The following is a 19,240-nucleotide window of genomic DNA, read 5'->3' as shown; positions in this document are numbered from 1 at the left end:
AAAGGTACAATGTAACACACCAACCCGTACATTTTACTTTCTTTTTGCTCACAACGTTCGCATAATCTCTTCAACAACTTAAATCGAATGGCATAATTGTACAATAAAAAGGTATCAAACAGTTTATTTAAACGTTACAGTATCAAATATCAAATAAAATGTCAAATAAAAGAAGTGTTGATATTTATCTTTTGGGCAGGATGTAAAGTCTGCCTCGTTATAATATCACTGTAACAGATTTTGAGTATGTTTGATGCACTACTAACACTTTAGCTTAACGTAGGATGTTTGGAAGTTGAAAAAGAAACTTTCTTTACAATCAGGATTCACCGTACAATTCTTTGAAACTGAGGTCAAACTGATATCAAAATTAGGCCATTTCTGAATCCAATATGGCCGCCAAATCCTTGATTAGTCCTATAGGAAAATGAAAGATTGTAGATTTCCTTGAAAACAAGATCATGGTGATCCCTCACATTTATTTTACTATTTCAAAGGACCAGGGACATATTTTCACACGGAGAGGTTTGGAGAGATGTCAGGACCTTATTACAGGGAAATTGGTCCCTAAGGTGTATTTTTTGCAATCTGTGTACCCACAATACACACTTTACTACAGTTATTAATAACCTCCTAGTAAACCTGTGTTAAGACATCTGTTACAATCTGACCTGACTACTTGAATGAAAGTCAATGTCATAAACCCATTTAGATATTCAAGATATATAAATACATAGATGAATAGTTATCTTATCTTATATCCGTTTAGAATTGAAAATCAAGTTATCTACGATATACAAGATTACAAAAGAAACCTGTTAACCTGAACAAAATGAAGCCTGACTGCATTTTATCGACATGTTCACCAAAATGTTGAGCACAGTTATTACATTTTCTAAGGGTGCATATCATCAAAATGTAGCTCGCACAAAGAAAATGTAGAAAACGTTGATAATGTTTATGTCATGGCAGACCATAAAATGTAGGAATAATGGTAAGATTATTGTCGTGCAAGACCATAAAATATAGGAAGGATGGTAAGATTTTTGTAATGCCAGATTTTTGTCGTGCAAGACGACTTTTTATATCTGGCTTCTGTTGTATGATTAATGATTCACAACATGGACTTGCTCTATAAATTGACTCAATAAAAACACATTGATTAAAAATTAACCTCCACGTTTACGGTAAACGATTGTATTATTATGATTTTAAAAATGTGTATCACATAAATTAGTGAAGTTTAAATACTGAATTTTGGAGGAAGGACCCTTTAACTTGAAGTTTTGAAAATCCATAAGAGCCATTCAGCTAAAATCACCAAATATTTAAATAAGAGTACTGTACTATGCAAGGCGAATTTTTCCTAAATTTAGAAATATACTCAGTGTTGGTGCTGAACAACAAGAATGCGTACAGTCCAAACGACAGGTCAAAGTTCATAGCATTGTCAAGCAACGCTTTCCGTGCGAATAGGCTCCATCTAAAGAAGCAATTAAGCTTCGCGCGAAGAAAATAAATACTTATGGGATTTTGATGAGAATCTAATAAATCTATCCATCACTCTTTCCCTTCTAATAAGGTCCATATGGCTACATGACTTTTTCTGTCTTCAGGAATCGCAATTAGACGTTGCTATGACAACATTCGTAGATATGGTAAATTATCCAATTTCGCGAAGTAATGTTTTTAAATGAACAATTTCTTGAGAGATATGTGTACGTGTAACAACTCGTTGGAGACAATATGCACCTAGGTTTGTGGTTTGTTTACGGAAAGACGTGCCATTATTTGGTTAAGATATAATCAGATGAAGACAAATGTGTATGAATTAAACTGATCCATGGTAAGACTTTATCTCAAATCAGACTTTAATTCATTCTTTTTTTTATGATTACCTGAAGTTTGTATTCTCGGGAACATCTGCCAAGCGTTTAACTTTAATTGAAGTATAGGAATTGAGTGATATTAAATGTGATGTGTAGACAGTCTATAGTGTGTTGCCTAGTCATTGAAACTCAAGAGTTATTAGTTGGGACTTGTATTATTATTTCAATTTGTCTGTATTTTATCGAATGAGAAATAAATCACGCCTAAAGCCTTTTCTGATTAATTGAAATATGAGAAGGAACTGTAAGAGCAGCTGTTTACTTTCAATTATGGTGTCATATGAAATACGTCAATCCAGAAAACCTGCCAGTATTATTCAACAATGAATTTGAACCGGTTAAATTATATTTGAAACACTACATCTTCATTGAATGTACATACATGTAATCAAATATTCATATGGTAATTTGTTGCTCCTATTCAACATTGATAAGGGCAGACGTCATGATTCATTCACTTTATAGGATATTAGTCTGCATGTGATGTAGATTGATAGCAAACGCTTACATATTTATTTTCTGAAGATGATAAATATATATAGTACACGGTTTTCTTTTCATTAATATCGTGTTAGTAATGATATAGATATAGATACAGCGCAGTGCAACGTACAGAACAGCCCAATTCCTTTATCACAAGCTTGCAAAGTCAAATGAAAGTTAAATTCAGGCTATGATTTAGTATATAAAATCGATTGTTCCACGCGGTTAAGAATTGCCTTTAATTACGCTTGTCACTTCTCAATACATTAATCACACCTCAAAGCACTATACTGGCCTGAGATAACATCATCTGAATACGTAGATTGAAGTTTCAAGTCGAAGTGTACATACAGTGTTTCTGATATGGTCACTTCTCATATGTTATGCGTTATATGTTATTGGTCATGTTGTCAAAACCATATCATAGGTAATTAAATATCTATGATAGAATCCTGCTTTAACACCAATATTTTGAATAAAACCGTGGGGCATGCGCATACGAAGTAGTTATAGAGGCGTCAATTAAAATCCAAAATGCATAACAGGTGGAAAACAGATGAAAAACATGTAAAGATGACGAGATGGATATCAATAGAAGATGATAGAATCATTATAAAATAACTAAATCAACGGACACCAATGTTTTTGTACTAGCACATCAATACGTAAGCATTCGAAAAAATGAAGCTTGTATTAAATGGGAACATCATTGCGATCTCAATTATCAGAAGAAAGAAACATTTTCAACAGATTATTTCCAATTATTGATTTTTTACTAGCTCCTGCTAAAATATGAATATACAACAAATATGTCAATAATGACAATATGAATAGTCTGAACACAGAATGTACACAAAATTATATTGTTTGACAAGTTTTGAGATGTTCAATAGTTTTTTACAAAATAATGGCCGCGATTGACCCTGTCAAAGATTATGTCATGAAGAGACAGGTGTTTGTTGAATTTTCCTTACTCGTGGGTAGCAAAATAAGGACCCTATACTATGATATGCATGGATTATAAGATGCACGAATAACCCCTGATTTTACCTTAAAATCCCCAGCCCAAAATGTAACCAAACATTCAGAATTCGCTATGCCCAATCATCAAATTTAAATGGGATGTAAGCTAGCATTTGACATCTTTACTCCTGCTGCATAGTAAAACGCAATTGTAATAGTTTACTTGTGGAAGCATGGTTAACCATCACTTGCTAATCATAGAACTAAACCTGCTATTTAGGCATTTTATGTAAATGATGTAAACGATTTGATGACGTAATTCAATATGCTAAATAGTCAAGGACCCCGCTCTTATGCCATATTTGGCTAACGATATCAGAAGACAGTTTTAATCGCACTGAAATCATGCAGGTATTAATCTTATAATAGAATAGTTTAATCTAGGTTTTATGTTAGTATTAAACAACCGGGTAAAAAGCTTTTATACTCAGCTGGTGCTACTTAACTTTTTAAAAGAATATCTTCCACCGCATCTTGGTGCAAATGATATAAATATCTAGAATATATGATTTGAAACATGTCAGTATTCAGGCTGGAAAAATGCTTACAGTTGTTTACAACTTTTGGTACGGTGACTGTATAAATTGTACCTTTGATCGATTGTGATCACATGAACTACGTCAACGTGTAACCTAACTGATTGGTATGGACGGCAATGTGAGCCTATAACCGTACATGGTAATCCTGTTTACGATACCGTAGCTAGGTGTGACTAGGTTGTCGGTAAAACTAAGTCATGGAAATAAACCTGTCGACTTTTATCCCATAAATTACAACAAGGTATTCATGAAATACACACCTCTAACAAATGTGTATGTGATAAAAGTTACCACATATAACGATTTGGCGCCTATGCATCTTTCCGATCAATCAGAATATGTATATGTCGTATCCGTGATGACGTCACGGAATTAACACATATTGTGGCAGTGATGAAAGTTGGTAATAAGTAATTTGAGAGATATTTTGCTCAGATGCTCGTGTTTCACTAAAATCTTCTCCTAATATGAACCATACAGTGTGCGTATGTATGTATGTATGTATGTATGTATGTATGTATGTATGTATGTATGTATGTATATGTATGTATGTATGTATGTATGTATGTATGTATGTATGTAGTTTAACACATTGCAGTATTCATCAACAGAGTGAGGTAAATTATTGTGGAACAAATCATAAACAAAAGTACTGACAAAAACCCATGCAGCTTATGTACATCGAGAATTTCTAGCTTATTGAAAAGTGGTTAAGAGTGAGTCCTATAATAAAACTTGCTATACATATATAAACTTGCAACGAAAAGCAATATAGCAGGTGCCATTGTATGGAAGCCATCATACATTATTTCAATGTCTAAGTAACACAAACAATATGAAATAGCAGTAAGTAAACCTAAAACCGGACGTCAGGCTTTCATATTCATATTTCACAATATTACTACCTCTAATAATAGATTTCGCTCGACTATAAAAGTGTAAGAAATGGATCTCATCAAATGGTTATATGTTGACCTCCATGACTACACACATTCGAATCAAGCTATAGTCAGGTATACATTACAGGTTACCATGACAACCCCAATTTTCTCCCAGGGAGAGCACAAATTCTGTTTTGTTTAACCACCAACAATGATTAGTGTGGTTGAAATTATAAAAGATCTGGAAATTTGATTGCAAATAACTCTGAAATTACTGACAACATTCCTGTAATTACAATTAGAGGGGTAGTATTTTTTCGTATGGCTGAGTAAAAGTGATAAACGCATCATGTAATTTCTACTCAGCTCTTATGGGGAAACATCAATTTTCGCACTATGCAATACAAGAGTTGAACAGTATAGCAACCGGATCCTGCATGCTAAACCGACAAGATACATTCTACTGTCATTCGTGAAATTGAAAATGTGAAGTCAAAATGTTATAATTCGGCTGTTTTGGGGGTTCTTAGCTCCTTATTTTAAAATGGAAAATCTTTCAATAAGTAGCTTTTTTGATATTTTTTCATAAAAACCCCCGACCCCCCAATACAACATAAATGCGTTTTAAAATACACGGCAAATGTAGACCAGTGTGAAGTCATGGTTGGTAATGTAAATTGGTTGTATTATCGGACGTTGCAATTCTACACTATGAATGCAAATATTACACCTTTGACAATAAATGTTCATATATACATATGATATACAGATTCACACAGCTTCGAATTAGTTCAGTGTTGTAACATCTGCGTTGTCTTTTAAATTGGGAATGTACGATGGGATTACCAAGGTCAGATTCATACAAGCTGTTATCATGGATATTACTATATGTGTTACTATTATTGAACCATACTACAAAGAATTATCATAAATGTAATTTTTGTTTTGCTATGGCATTAGGAATATTTGTTTACTAATATTGTGAATATATTATGTTTACCTATATCGTTCTCGATGAAATAAAGTGGTGCTCAACATGATGGCTTCAATTACTCCCGAAACGTCAACTACTTAAAAAAAAAGATTTTGAAGGAAATTTTGTCTACCAAATTTTGGCTTCAATTAGAATTATAAAGTGATTTGTATCCGTATGTTGCTTCTAACTGTTAGCAAGCAGTTGCTACACATGAAGTACAGTAAAGATGGGTTGATTAGCGTTATGTTATGCTATACTGTGCTGTGCTGTGCTGTGCCATGCTGTGCTGTTTTGATGTACCATGTTGTGTTGTGTTGTGTTTGTTTGCGTTGTGTTGGGTTGTGTTGTTGTGTGGTGTGGTGTAGTGCTGTGCTGTGCTGTGCTGTGCTGTGTTGCGTTGCGTTGCGTTGCGTTGTGATGTGATGTGATGTGATGTGATGTGATGTGATGTGATGTACCCAACAAAAGTGCACTGTGTTATGCATCAACGCATGGTAGAATCATATCGCATCGCATCCTAACTAGTGCATTGTTGTAGACTAATGTCCTCTTTTACGGCGATGCTAGCTCACCTACGCACTCCAGCCATGTTTCGTTGCGCCAGCGAAAAAAAACATGCCTGATTTCCGAGAATGTGCTTGTGTAGTTTGCGTTGTGTTTAACATGTGGTGTATCATATTGTTTTATTGCAGCACTGTATATGTATCACATCTGTACAACACTGCGATACATCATTAAGCTGTTTGGTTACTTTATTCACGTCCTAAATTGGAAGACAAGTAACAAACATACCACTACCAATGATTAATTACAGCATTAATCATTGGGCAGGTGTGCACAGCCAACTTATAGTCAGACACAAACTTTTAGCTTTTGACGCAAATCCCACATTATTGATGAAAATAATTCACATCTGGCGCAGCAAATAACAATAACTGGATATCAACTTGTCATAATTCATAATGTAAAAATATGGTTAAGTGTCAGAAGTACATGACAACATACTGTAAACCTGGATATTTTCACCACTAGAAAATTTTGCAATTTTACGGTCACCATCTACTTCTCAAAGACTAATGTTTTACTAATTACCAGACTGGTACACCGTGAAAATAAATCTTCAGCGAAAATTTCCAGCTTTACAGTAATATACCTAATGCAAATTCTGCGATGATTGGGTCAACTTTTCTCTAAATTCATGATGTGCCTTATTTTTTTCAATTATAGTTTAAGTAATCAGCACTGTCATAATACAAAGCAATTGCTGAAGCAAAACACGATAGGTGAACAGGTGATATGATAAATGAAGGACTCAGTAGTTGATCAGTAAATACTTTCCTATTAATTTAGCAATATGTAAAATGGGTATTTATTTGGATTTTGAATTGATAATATGACAGAACCCCACGATCGCGCCTTCATTTGCATATCATTTGCATCCAGGTTTGCAATAATGTTTTCAGTATCTTCAATGCAAATACCAATAGTATGCGTGCGCACCGGTGCAAGTAATCCCTGATGCATGAGTAATAAATATCTATACTATAGCACTTTCTAAAGTTAATGTTTTCCTACTTGAACAAATAATGTGAAACAACATAGACCAGCAAGTCAATGTACATATTCCAATAAATGGCAAAAACAAAAGGAAAAGTGTACAAAATCACTTCCTGTAGGTACAATAAGAAACTTTTCACACGGTTTTTTATTTTTTATTTTTTATTTTTTTTTTGCATTTTTCAATTTGTTAAATTACAAAAATGGACTTGGTCTGCGTTGTTTTACAAAACACATTGAAATTGTAATTCATTTAAAAAAATCGAAAATAAATGCTGTCGTGGAAAGCTTGCGGGTGTCGCGCCCCCGGGTGCTGGAGAAAGTCGGATTTTTCCCTGCTTTTCAGGTCTAGATATCCCGTTAGCACATTTTTGCATGCTGAGAGGCGGAACCTTTGTCACATTGTCAGATAGCTATTGCAACACCTGTCTCCCATCCACTTTCGATCCCTTGCTGGACACCATCTAGTCAACATCGCGTCAAATACGCTCATGACATAATCTCTTGGTTTACTGCTATTTTCACTTCTTTTCTGTTAAAACCTACTTCTTTCTTTAGGGAAACGTTTTCTGACACGCCTCTGTGAGGCTGCTTCGTTGGTTTCAAGAATTGATAGTAATATTTTAGGCTTCTTATGTTGTGTCAGGGTCTAGATACTGGCGAACGTATCTGTACTGAATTTTACCGTAAACACATAAACGGGAGTGTTATATTTCTTTCAATTTTAATATGCCATTCAGAAAACCCCCAATTACTAGTATCTATTCCTAGCACATACATGCACCTAATTTGCTACATTAAGGGTTTCAAAATAAGCACGTTGTTTATAATAGACTGAAAATGGCTTCATTACAGTTGAATTGGTTGACAGCTATCTAGACAGGCAATATACTCTAGAGTCATAGTTCTAATGATGACACACGAGAAGGAGTACGGCGTAGGCAATCAGACGTTCCAATTCTTGACATCAATACTGTAGACTTTACAAAGTTATTAATTTGTACCATTTGTAGTCGTGACAACTTCATTACCATTTCTACATGATGCTCGAATGTAATGGAATGGAATCTAGCCTACAGTGTGTTCATGGGTGAAAAGACTTCTTGCGAACACAGTCCATTGATCGATACAATTTCTACCTGATGTAGTAGTCCTATCCGTTCGATTATGACCAATAGTTCTGATCTATGTGAATAAGTATCAGTGTCTCAGATAAATATCTTCATTCCCAATAGTATATCAAGTAAATTGTATAACTTCATAGTTACACGTGGTTGGCTTGTGCGGTATTCGGATATCCATGATACGGGTGAGATTGCACCTCGTCATGGATGTGACCGTGAGTTACTGTGTACAAATTTATGTACAGCAACAATTTATATAATAACACTGATCTGTATTTACGTTCAAAAATTATGTTCATGATCATGATTATCTAGCAATGACTTCTGAGTACTGGAAATAGTCAGGTTTAGCTATTATGAAACATTGTAAGGCTGACATTTTAATTTTATTGGAACATTTCAATTCATTCAAACTGTCAACTGTATTGAGCAACATGGATGATAACACTTGCAGTTAGGAGAAATATGATTTCAAAATAGAACACATATAAAGTAGATCCCACAGGGTTTGTAATTTACAACCCAACAAGACTGTCAAAGAATTGATTCGATGTTTTCCCTTGGCAATTGATTACAGTCTTACTGAACGAACATTTAAACTGACAGTGAAACCCTTGAATTTAATTTAGCGTATAACGTGAATTAAAGTCAGTTTGACTATTCATCGTGTGACTGTTTATCTTTATACCCAACTTAGTATCTTCCTCTGTTGGCTGATTTTGACAGGGTCGGCTCATCTCGCGACTCAAGAGTTGTCTAACTTGGTGACTCCTTCGAGATGCTAAGCCACTTTTAACATGCTTTATATTTTCATTGAAAAGGATGGTGACCCTCTCCACAGTTTGGACTAATCACTCCAATCCATTTCCATGGTTTTAAAGATCCATATTTATCTGGCAGAGCTATAGACAAATATTAATCCAAAACCATAGGAATAATCCTGTATAATCCTTATGGCTCCACTAATAAGATAAAACTAATCCCAGAATCTTGGATTTAAATACTCCAACTAGAACACACTGTCAAAATGTCAAGGGATGTCTATTCAAATATTATTTAGCATAGTAAAAGTCAAAGGGCAAGTCAATAGTTCTAATCACGTGTATCTGTACCGTGTGCATGGAAATCTTGTCGCTCGTTTAATCTTTCTTTCACTCTTTCTCAGACATCATAATCCTAAGTATAGGCTCTTGTCATAAACACATTTTTTTTAAAATTCATACAGAAACTTTTACTCTGTATTTATAATCATACTGGAAACATGTATATGGAATAAGATCAAATGAATTAATCATGTAACTGTGCAAAATACCAGTAAAAACAATTTACATGTTTAAAAATAAATTATACATGTACTCGGCACATGGGTCTCCATATTAATATAACATTGTGAGATATACGCCAACCAAAGTGACCTGATATTGGGGTCAATTCGAAGATCAAACTTTCACTACGTATCTATATATGGGTGTACACATACAGTAAAAAAGTATGGGGACAAAAATTCCTCTCATAAAAATTTAGAGCTTATTGAATCAGTAATTACCAGACATAGAATATATATGAATGGGGAGAGACCTTTCTTTTTGAGCTGATTCATGATTGGTCGAGGTTTCGAGGAAGGAAAGTCATTACGAATAAAATCGGTGTAACCAATAGCTTACTGAAGTCCGGAAACCGAAGTTGAGCCGATGTTGACAATGAAACGTTGATGATTTGTATTTTAATTCATTCATTGATCTAGATAATTCAGACCAGCCAGTAATATATATATATACAGCCACACTGTGTCCTCGTATTGAATAATGATTATTCAAAAACATTGCAAGGTTTTGTTAGTTCCATCTTAAAAGCAAATTAATTTGCTTTACTCACTGAAGCATGTTTGATCCTCGTAATCTACTGGGAGATTTCTCATTAGACATGATGTATGCATTGAAAGACAATCTAACAAAATAAATATACCGTTCATTCAACCGACATATGATATTTTTGGCAGTTCATATCAAGCATTGATTAAATATGATGTCATTAGGTAGGTTTTTTTACAATAAAAATGACAGGAAATTCAGAACTTAGTCTTTTATGGTTGCTTCAGTGCCTACAATAAAAAAAATCATCGTTTTCATCTTGGCAGTTGTGGTAGAAGCGGGAAAGTAAAGCTGAAGAAACGATCGATTCAAATACGATACAATTCATCCAATGGGATTTCTACATGCCATTGTTGTTCTGAATATTAATCTTCAAAAATGATACGAAAAAAAATAAAGTAAAACAATCACTATACATTTTTTGAAAGTTACGTAATATTCAACTACACAGTTGTCCTCAGAAATAGTACCAATTTATCATGACAATATATATTTGATGTTTTGAATTTCAGCGAAGGCGCTGAGATAATGACGGGAGGAAAGAAACATGGTATTGCGGTATCAACACTCGCCGAAGCTAGTTTCTATTCCGCTGCTGGTTATGATGATATTCTATACACCGGTTATATGGAGAAAAGTAAAATTGAGATGTGTGCTGAAATTGCCGAACAACTTGATCGCTTTCATATTCTGCTTGACAGCTATTACATTATCGAACTACTCAGAGACAGACCGCTGAAGAATGGCAAACTGTGGTCTATCTTTATTGATGTTGACTCCGAATCAAATGGATGTAAGTATCCGAGCACTTACATCAGTACTTCATAACTTTACAATGCCACTTTAATCAGTAATCTAGAACAAAGGAATGGTGTCATAGAATAGTGTGTAGTTCGTCAATGTAATACTTTAGAGTTCAAAGAGTGACGTCATTCAATGATGTGCAAGTGATTCGATGATGCAATCGTCATAGAAAAGTGACGTTGTTGTCCGATGTATAAATGACTCGATTTAATCTGTTAGAGAAAGGATGACGACATTACATAACGTGTATGTTATTCAATGATGAAATAATATTTATGAGAAAAGAAATATGTCATTGAATTTTTTTTCGCATATATTCTCTGTTAAAATTGCAGGGGATGTTATGAGTAGATTCTTTCTAATCACCTGTGTAAAAGTTAGTTGATTAAGTTGCCTGCAAAGCCAAGTCATTAACAATTAATTCTTGTGAAGTCTTCCAACCGTATGGGTCAACGCGTATATAATGAATAAATTCTGCAAGGACTATATATATATAAATATATGTAGGGGTCAACGTGGCGTGTTACCTATAAATGATAAAATGTACCAGGTTTAGTCATCAAACATTTAAGCGAACGTTCGCTGTATATAAGCCCAGAGATCAATGTGCCTAATCAATATAAGATGTATGTGTTGTGTTCAATACACCTTTCTACACGAATGTACTCGTCAATTAAACTGTCAATCAAACTGTCTAGCACATAGATATTACATGATTAATAGCGATTGGAGAGAAGTGTATCTTTCTGTGTGTTAACGTTGTTAACATTTAACGCGTTATTAAATAATGACCTTCAATCTAACGGTAATTAAACAAACATCATTGTTCTTTTTTCTGAGACTGATAAAATAGACATATGTATTCTTCATAGGTGGTGTTAACCCTGGTGAATACGCTGGGGTAGGACTGGCTGTATCTATTACATCTGAAGCAAGTATGCAATTCAACGGACTTTACGTTAATTGTAGTAATGCTTACAAATGCTCCGGACCTGAGGAAGTAGAGAGAGTCGGCGAACAAACAGCCGACATGGTGATCAAATTTGCCGAGAAACTGAGGTACTACTATGCTGTAAGGTGTGTTCACCAGATCTAATTCTATCCTTCCGACTGAACAATGTTTTCTAAAAAAAAAATCGTGGTCCCGATTACCTGTTTATATTCTCTCTATTTTTTATGATTTTGGAACAATTTTACAGTGCGTCTTTGTTAGATACATTATATTGTTTGTTTGTTGGAAAAAAATTTAACGTTGTTCAGTTGGATGGTCTCACTTTAGCTGTCAAAACGTAAGTCAAATTGTGAACTTGTACTTCATTTCAATTTGCACCGGCTGCTTTTAAGATAACATATGCTTAGTGTGTGTTTGTTTATTAACATCGCAGTATCTTATAATACGAGCAATCTTTGAAAAAACGTCAATATATTAACCCTTATTAACAATTATATGCTTTTGCAGGTAATGGCGAGTGAAATAAATACACTTAAACTGCATTTCTTTGTTGCATTAATGCTCAGAATGTTGGTCTTAATTTATAAACACTAAAGACTTAACCATATATTTAACAATTATGCAGTAATTAAATGTTTTGGTTTTTTTTTTAATGTAATGTTAATGATTGTAACTGCTGCAGTTAATGTTATTGTAATGTCATCATGTTTGTTGTCAAGGTGACGGTTCGTTGTAGTTTTAAATGTGATGTCATCCTAAGTTGAACGAAGATGAGATTATAATTGATTTCATTTACTTGTCTTCACTCGAAGGAAAATGAAAAAACACAAAGTAAATGTTCCTGAAATATGTTATGGATCGACGCCAATGTGCAGTCTTCCAGGACCAACTATGAAGATGGTGACCGAGTGGCAAGCCGGCAATTACATTTTCCACGGTAGGAATACCAAAATATTTATAGTGTCCCAAGAGAAGTGTCAGTGTTGAATTTTTTATGACGGGGTGTCATCGGACTTAATAGACGGTGAAATTCGGTCAGCTACGCCGCGCCGAATGACTAACACATGTACACACATGTATTATCAACCGCTTACGGAAATTAAGCCCAAGGGAGGATTCCATTTTTATGGCCGGGGTGGGCCATCAGAAATAGTCTACATGTAAATAACAGGCCTGTAAAGTCATCAGGCAGTATCTTATATTCTCTCACTTAGTTTGTGAAAATAGACAACTGCATTAGGATATTGATTCAGGAAATAGTCCAGAATGTGAGATTTTGTAATATGTAAATAAGCCTTAGATCATAGAGGGTCTATGCTTAGATTTTACAAAAGAAAACTCTGAGTCAGATTTTAACGACTACTATAACCCTTCCTGAAGAACGTTTTTTGGTACCATGTTTTTTGTAGTATAAACATACACGTTTAGGTTCATAATTAGAATTCTGTCATGTATTCCCAATATTCATCAGTCTTTCTTTTGAACATTGGGTCACTCATCAGTAGCAACTGGCACTTGGCTGAGGACCGCTCTGTATTAAGAGCACAAAAAGTATGATCCCCAGCATATCATTATTGAAAAGGTACAAACCCCCTAAGTTTGACTGCCCCCCCCCCTACACACATACGAACACTGAACACTTCTTACATTGTCTCGTTAAATCTACAAATGTACGTATATCAATTCATATTGTCAATTTCAGATTCTAACCATATCTGACCCCTCACCTACCTAACTGAAAGGTTAAAGGTTAACCATGACAGCGGCAGGTTTGTTCAATATTTTAACACGAGAATGAAATACCCTAAAGCACTTGTAATTTATTTGTGCTCGGAATGAAGGAATAGTTGATATAACAAGCCATGGCATGCATACTGAATTAGAAGTACTTTGACTCCAATTCTCTGTACCCGAATGAATGTATGATATGATATCACATTCCATACATCTGATACTCCCAGGGGTAAACCTTCATAGTCTAATACAATATACAGTCTAATTTTCTGTCGTTGTAATATACAGTATATATAGTATACACCATGCAACAGCTGTTTTATTTTGAATCAGTTCTGTAATTATTATACATCGTTATAACTGAGCAGAACCAAACCAATGAATTTCTTGTTGTTTACTACAAATACAAGAGAATGTAAAGTCACTTAGACTTATTGGTCGTTCAATATTTGATGTGTTAAAACGCACATATACATCTACAACTGAAGGATGTAAACTCACACTACACTACGTGAATTGAATAGAAGGGTTCTCGTTAAAACTGTATATGTCAAAGACGAAAATTTATGAGCAGATGCAAATATGTAAAGCCCGATTTCACACACGACAAGACAAGCAAATATGCATATATCATACATAATGTCTGTGTACATGATAAAGTTAAATATAATGTAGTGCATAAATTGGCTGAAATTGTGAAATGTGCTGAAATTACATATTTTGTAATTTCAGCACATTTCACAATTTCAGCCAATTTATTGTCATCCACACATGTTTGCTGAATAAATAGGATGATTTTCCCCTGTAAAATATATAAATAGCGTGGGACCATTAATCATATATGGGACTATATGTACTTGTAGAAACATGATGGTGGTTTTTTAAGTGAATCATTAATGCGTATGGTATTTCAATGGGATGGAAGAACGAGGCTGACAGAGGTGCTGGGACCAGGCTGGGACAATGAAAAGGAAACGTAGAAACCGAGGGAAATAACAGCATACTTAGAAAATGGACGGGGAGACAGACAGTTAAAAACGCGATGATCAGAGACAGACAGACAGACAGACAGACAGACAGACAGACAGACAGACAGACAGACAGACAGACAGACAGACAGACAGACAGGCAGGCAGGCAGGCAGGCAGGCAGAGACAGACAGACAGACAGACAGACAGACAGACAGACAGACAGACAGACAGACAGACAGACAGACAGACAGACAGACAGACAGACAGACAGACAGACAGACAATGGAGGTATAGGCACAGCGAAACAAGTAAAGGACAGTTGCGACGTCAACGTTACAGAATTGGGCCTTTAAGGTCTACTTTTCTGGTTCTAATATTGCATACACTGTGAGGTATGGGTGCTATTATCGAACCTAAGCCTCGTTTTATATCTAGCTACTCAAACATTACATTACGTCATGTTGCTGAAAGTTTCTCCTTTCGTTTTTGTCTATACAGACGTAGAGGGCCAACGGCTCGGTGCATGTCAAACCAAAGACATCGCGATACAAGTTTTGGCAAAGGTTATAGCTCATTATCCAAACAGAAAACAAATCTTAATCGATTGTGGTTGGACAGCGTTAAGTTTACACGGAGCAGAGCATGGATATTGTGCCTTCCAAGGCCATCCTCATTTGAGGTAAGACTTACCAAACAGTAGATGTACAAATCTTAAAAATTGAAACTAATACTTTAGGAATGTCATGGTAGTCAGCTTGCATACTATTCACTCCATGACAGACTACTTGTACTTATGGGTAGTACCATAGAAAGCTTTCATTTTTAAGGACACTTTCTCCAAATTGGTAATACACTTGATAAGTAATGAATGCTTCAAGTAATGACAATGAATGAATGAATGATAATGATAATGAAGATGAATGAATGAATGAATGAATGAATGAATGAATGAATGAATGAATGAATGAATGAATGGATGGATGGATGGATGGATGAATGAATATTGGTAAATAAATTATGGGATATACTTCACTTGTCTTCAGTGATGTGTGAATAATCAAACATAGTATGAATAATGAATACAAATTGTTAGATAGTTAAATGAACCGATTGATGGGTTAGTTGGGTATATGGATGGATGGATGGATGGATGGATGGATGGATGGAGGAAAGAATGAACGAACGAGCGAACCAACGAACGAAATGAAACGCTGAGGTGAACATTTCTCCCTTAAATTCTAGTACAGGTAACAATTACTGCCAATAGAAGAATATAAAAGGATAATTACTAGCACATTGTTATTATAAATCGATCAAACAAACTATAGTGTAAACTGAAATATACAGAAACTAAAATATATAGGGTTCCTGCAATGTGACCACTTACAGTTACACATTTCTCTTCATATTCGTTTTGCAGAAAGAAAAGATAAATATAATCTAGAATCTACAATGAACATTAATACAGTATCGTGAAATTATGACCAGTTTTGTCTGGTGGTATTTTAATCTGATATAATGACAGCCTTGTGTATTTCTAGGATTATTTCCATGAAACAAGAAGCTAGCGTTGTTGATGATGAACGTGGAAACCTGGACCATTCAAGATTTCCTATTGGTACAGTTCTGAGACTCTTTCCATTTAATGTAAGTTGGTATCGTAAACAAAATGATTACAAAAGGTTACAATAATATCAAATTACGTCACTGACAAAACTGCTGCCTGGCAACCAAATCTACGATAATTGCATAGGTAGAAGTTTGTATAGTCGACAAAATAAACACACGTCAATTACACTCACGGTTGTATTCTTGACAAGCGCCATCTTGCGGCTGTTGATACAAACGATAGTGTAAGATTTGACGAACCAAGAAGTCAAAACGAGAACAATGTCAGATACTTTATGTAGATCGTGGTGTGTACTGTATATATGTACATTTTAAAGATGGTGTCCGTCTAACCACAAAAATTTGACATACATACACACACACACACACACACACACACACACACACACACACACACACACACACACACACACACACACACACACATATATATATATGTAATAATCTCAATTTGCGAAGTTTGTATATCAGTGTTCCTGTTGATATTTTTCCTAGATTCAACGAAATAATGTTAAGACCTATACTGTTTATTGTGTTATATAAAAGTTAGGACAGAAAGTCATACAGCTGGCAAATATAGTCATTTGTATTTTACAGTATTTCATAGCGATTCAATTCATTTCATTGACAGTTCTACATTCATGAATTCCACAGGTAACAGCTGTGAGATATACATTAAAGAATAATAGGGTCTGTGACCTGTGTTTGATTGCAGGGTTCGGCCTCTGCGGCGTTACATCGTATTTATTACGTGCATTCAGACAGCAAGATAGTGGAAGAATGGACACCAATCAGAGGATGGTAATCGTCCCGATCGACGTTATCAACTCCCTGATATTGAGCACATTACGAAGCCTTCTGCCATTTTCTTGCTGAAACGAGGTTGAATTAATGGAAGCTTGGAAAGACCGTGATAACATTTCTAGTAGGAGGAGAATGATCGGATTATTAAATCACCTAAGAAGAGTATATGAGAGTGTGTAAAATATATGAAGTTTTACCAATAAAACGTCATTGTATTTGTTTTCATTTCAAATACTCAAATATTCCGTTACGTACGACGATACACGTCGCAATAGTTTTAGACTGTGTATTGTAATTGCTTAAGGTATTTACATAGCTTGTAGACAACAGCTGACTTTATGGTATATCTTGTTACAGGAAAGAAAAGCCGAGTCAATACGGAATTCCATAATGCCCATTTGTAGATAGACCAGTTAATATAAACAGTGTCGGTATATTATCTTTGTATCTTACAATATTTCTACTACATAAAATTGATATCATAAATAGTGACGTCACACAATAATTTATTTCCTAGCTATTAAAATATTATTCTCTCGCTTGTTTTTCCATTACTCATTACATTGTAATCAATTCTCAGTACCTGTAATAACATTTTACCTCGCTCAAGCTAGAGGGTCAACATAGAACAAGACGCCTCGGGTCATCTTATGCAATACACGAAGCGTTGAAAATTTCACGTAATACAGTGTATTTGAACATTTAAAATGATATATATTTTAAAATCCTAAAAATGTGTTATTTAGATGCCACACTGTCGTTGGAATAAAAAACGTATTTGAAGAGTTTTATTCTAATCATTAATCGAGCTCTTGAAAATCCTCCCAAGGGGATACAAGTAATATTCTTTGGATAAAAGTGTGTGATTAATAAAATATATTGGCCTTTCCGTAAAATGAATTAATTGTATTCCGATGACCTTTCGAACTCTTTATAGATGCAAGCGAGTAATTGGATTTTTGATTTGACATTTACGTTTTGGAAACAACAAGGGTTGAATATCGGGAATATAACAACAAACTGTTCTGATTTCTACGAGGTGGCAATTTACATTTTGATGTGGTTAAAAAAAGCAACCAATTCATTTCCTTAGTGATGAATGTAAACAGGAATATTGCTGGAGACACAGGGTTATACAAATACTAAATGAATGTCATCTTGACTTTGAGGATATACTTTCATTCAATTGTAAGTCATATCGATTAATCATCCAGCATATATGTTATCAGCTTGCCATAAATGATCAGCAAATACGTCAGTTTGCCGTAAATGAACAGCAAATACGTCAGTTTGCCGTAAATGAACAGCAAATACGTCAGTTTGCCGTAGATGAACAGCAAATACGTCAGTTTGCTATAACATGACCAGCAAATCCGCCAAATAGTCATAAACGTGCAGCAAACATGTTGTCAATTAGTCGTATTTCAGTTAACACTTGCAACAAATACGTTGTTAATTTGCCGTAAATGGGAAGCAATACATGTCAATTTGTCGCAAATACGTCATTCATTTGCAGCAGCAATTAAATGAGCAGCAAATAATTATCAATTCCTTGTACTAAAATTTAGTGCAGTAAATGCGGCGTTAATTTGCCGCAAGTATAGAGCAACCATGTCTTCGATTTGCAGCAAATACGTCATTTTATGTCGTCAAACGTTCAAATCTGCCACTTTTTTTCATCATGAGTTGTGCTTGTACACGTTTCCAACATCAATCCTGATATTTCCTTGTCTTGCGTGTGAACGCAGTTTTTTGTCGACGGGTCCTGGGATGATAAATTTGCACCGTTATATTTCTATTATAGTATTAACAGACTCGCGGCGCCCATGTGTGTCCTCCTTACGATCATAGTGCTTTGATAGTCAATCGATTAGTGGTAGTGGTTCCTACTGCCAAGTCACAAAATTTACCGCGTTTTAGATTTGAAAAACCTTCCGATATTGAAATATGTTCGGATCAGTGTAAGGAAAGCAATAAATAATATTCGTAGACTCGCGTTTATT

General features: G+C 34.9%; 1 protein-coding gene across 2 annotated transcripts in view; it reads left to right on the top strand.

Moving 5' to 3' along the window:
- Positions 1 to 19,240, top strand: part of LOC144446649 (D-serine dehydratase-like) — a 32,392-nt gene extending 13,152 nt beyond the window's left edge. Inside the window, exons 3-8 of one of the 2 annotated variants that reach the window (XM_078136464.1) lie at positions 10,856 to 11,136; positions 12,020 to 12,206; positions 12,912 to 13,036; positions 15,303 to 15,483; positions 16,346 to 16,451; positions 17,149 to 19,240. In XM_078136464.1, the coding sequence (XP_077992590.1) occupies positions 10,856 to 11,136; positions 12,020 to 12,206; positions 12,912 to 13,036; positions 15,303 to 15,483; positions 16,346 to 16,451; positions 17,149 to 17,238 (970 nt within the window). In that variant the 3' untranslated portion in view covers positions 17,239 to 19,240. Of the gene's footprint in view, positions 1 to 10,855; positions 11,137 to 12,019; positions 12,225 to 12,911; positions 13,037 to 15,302; positions 15,484 to 16,345; positions 16,452 to 17,148 lie in introns of both variants that reach the window. The other variant, XM_078136463.1, reaches the window with a different exon arrangement.

This window comes from Glandiceps talaboti, chromosome 15, assembly GCF_964340395.1.
Source record: "Glandiceps talaboti chromosome 15, keGlaTala1.1, whole genome shotgun sequence".
Taxonomy (NCBI): Eukaryota; Metazoa; Hemichordata; class Enteropneusta; family Spengelidae; genus Glandiceps; species Glandiceps talaboti.
The sequence above is the reverse complement of the archived record's forward strand: the minus strand, read 5'-3'. Positions and strand labels throughout refer to the sequence as shown.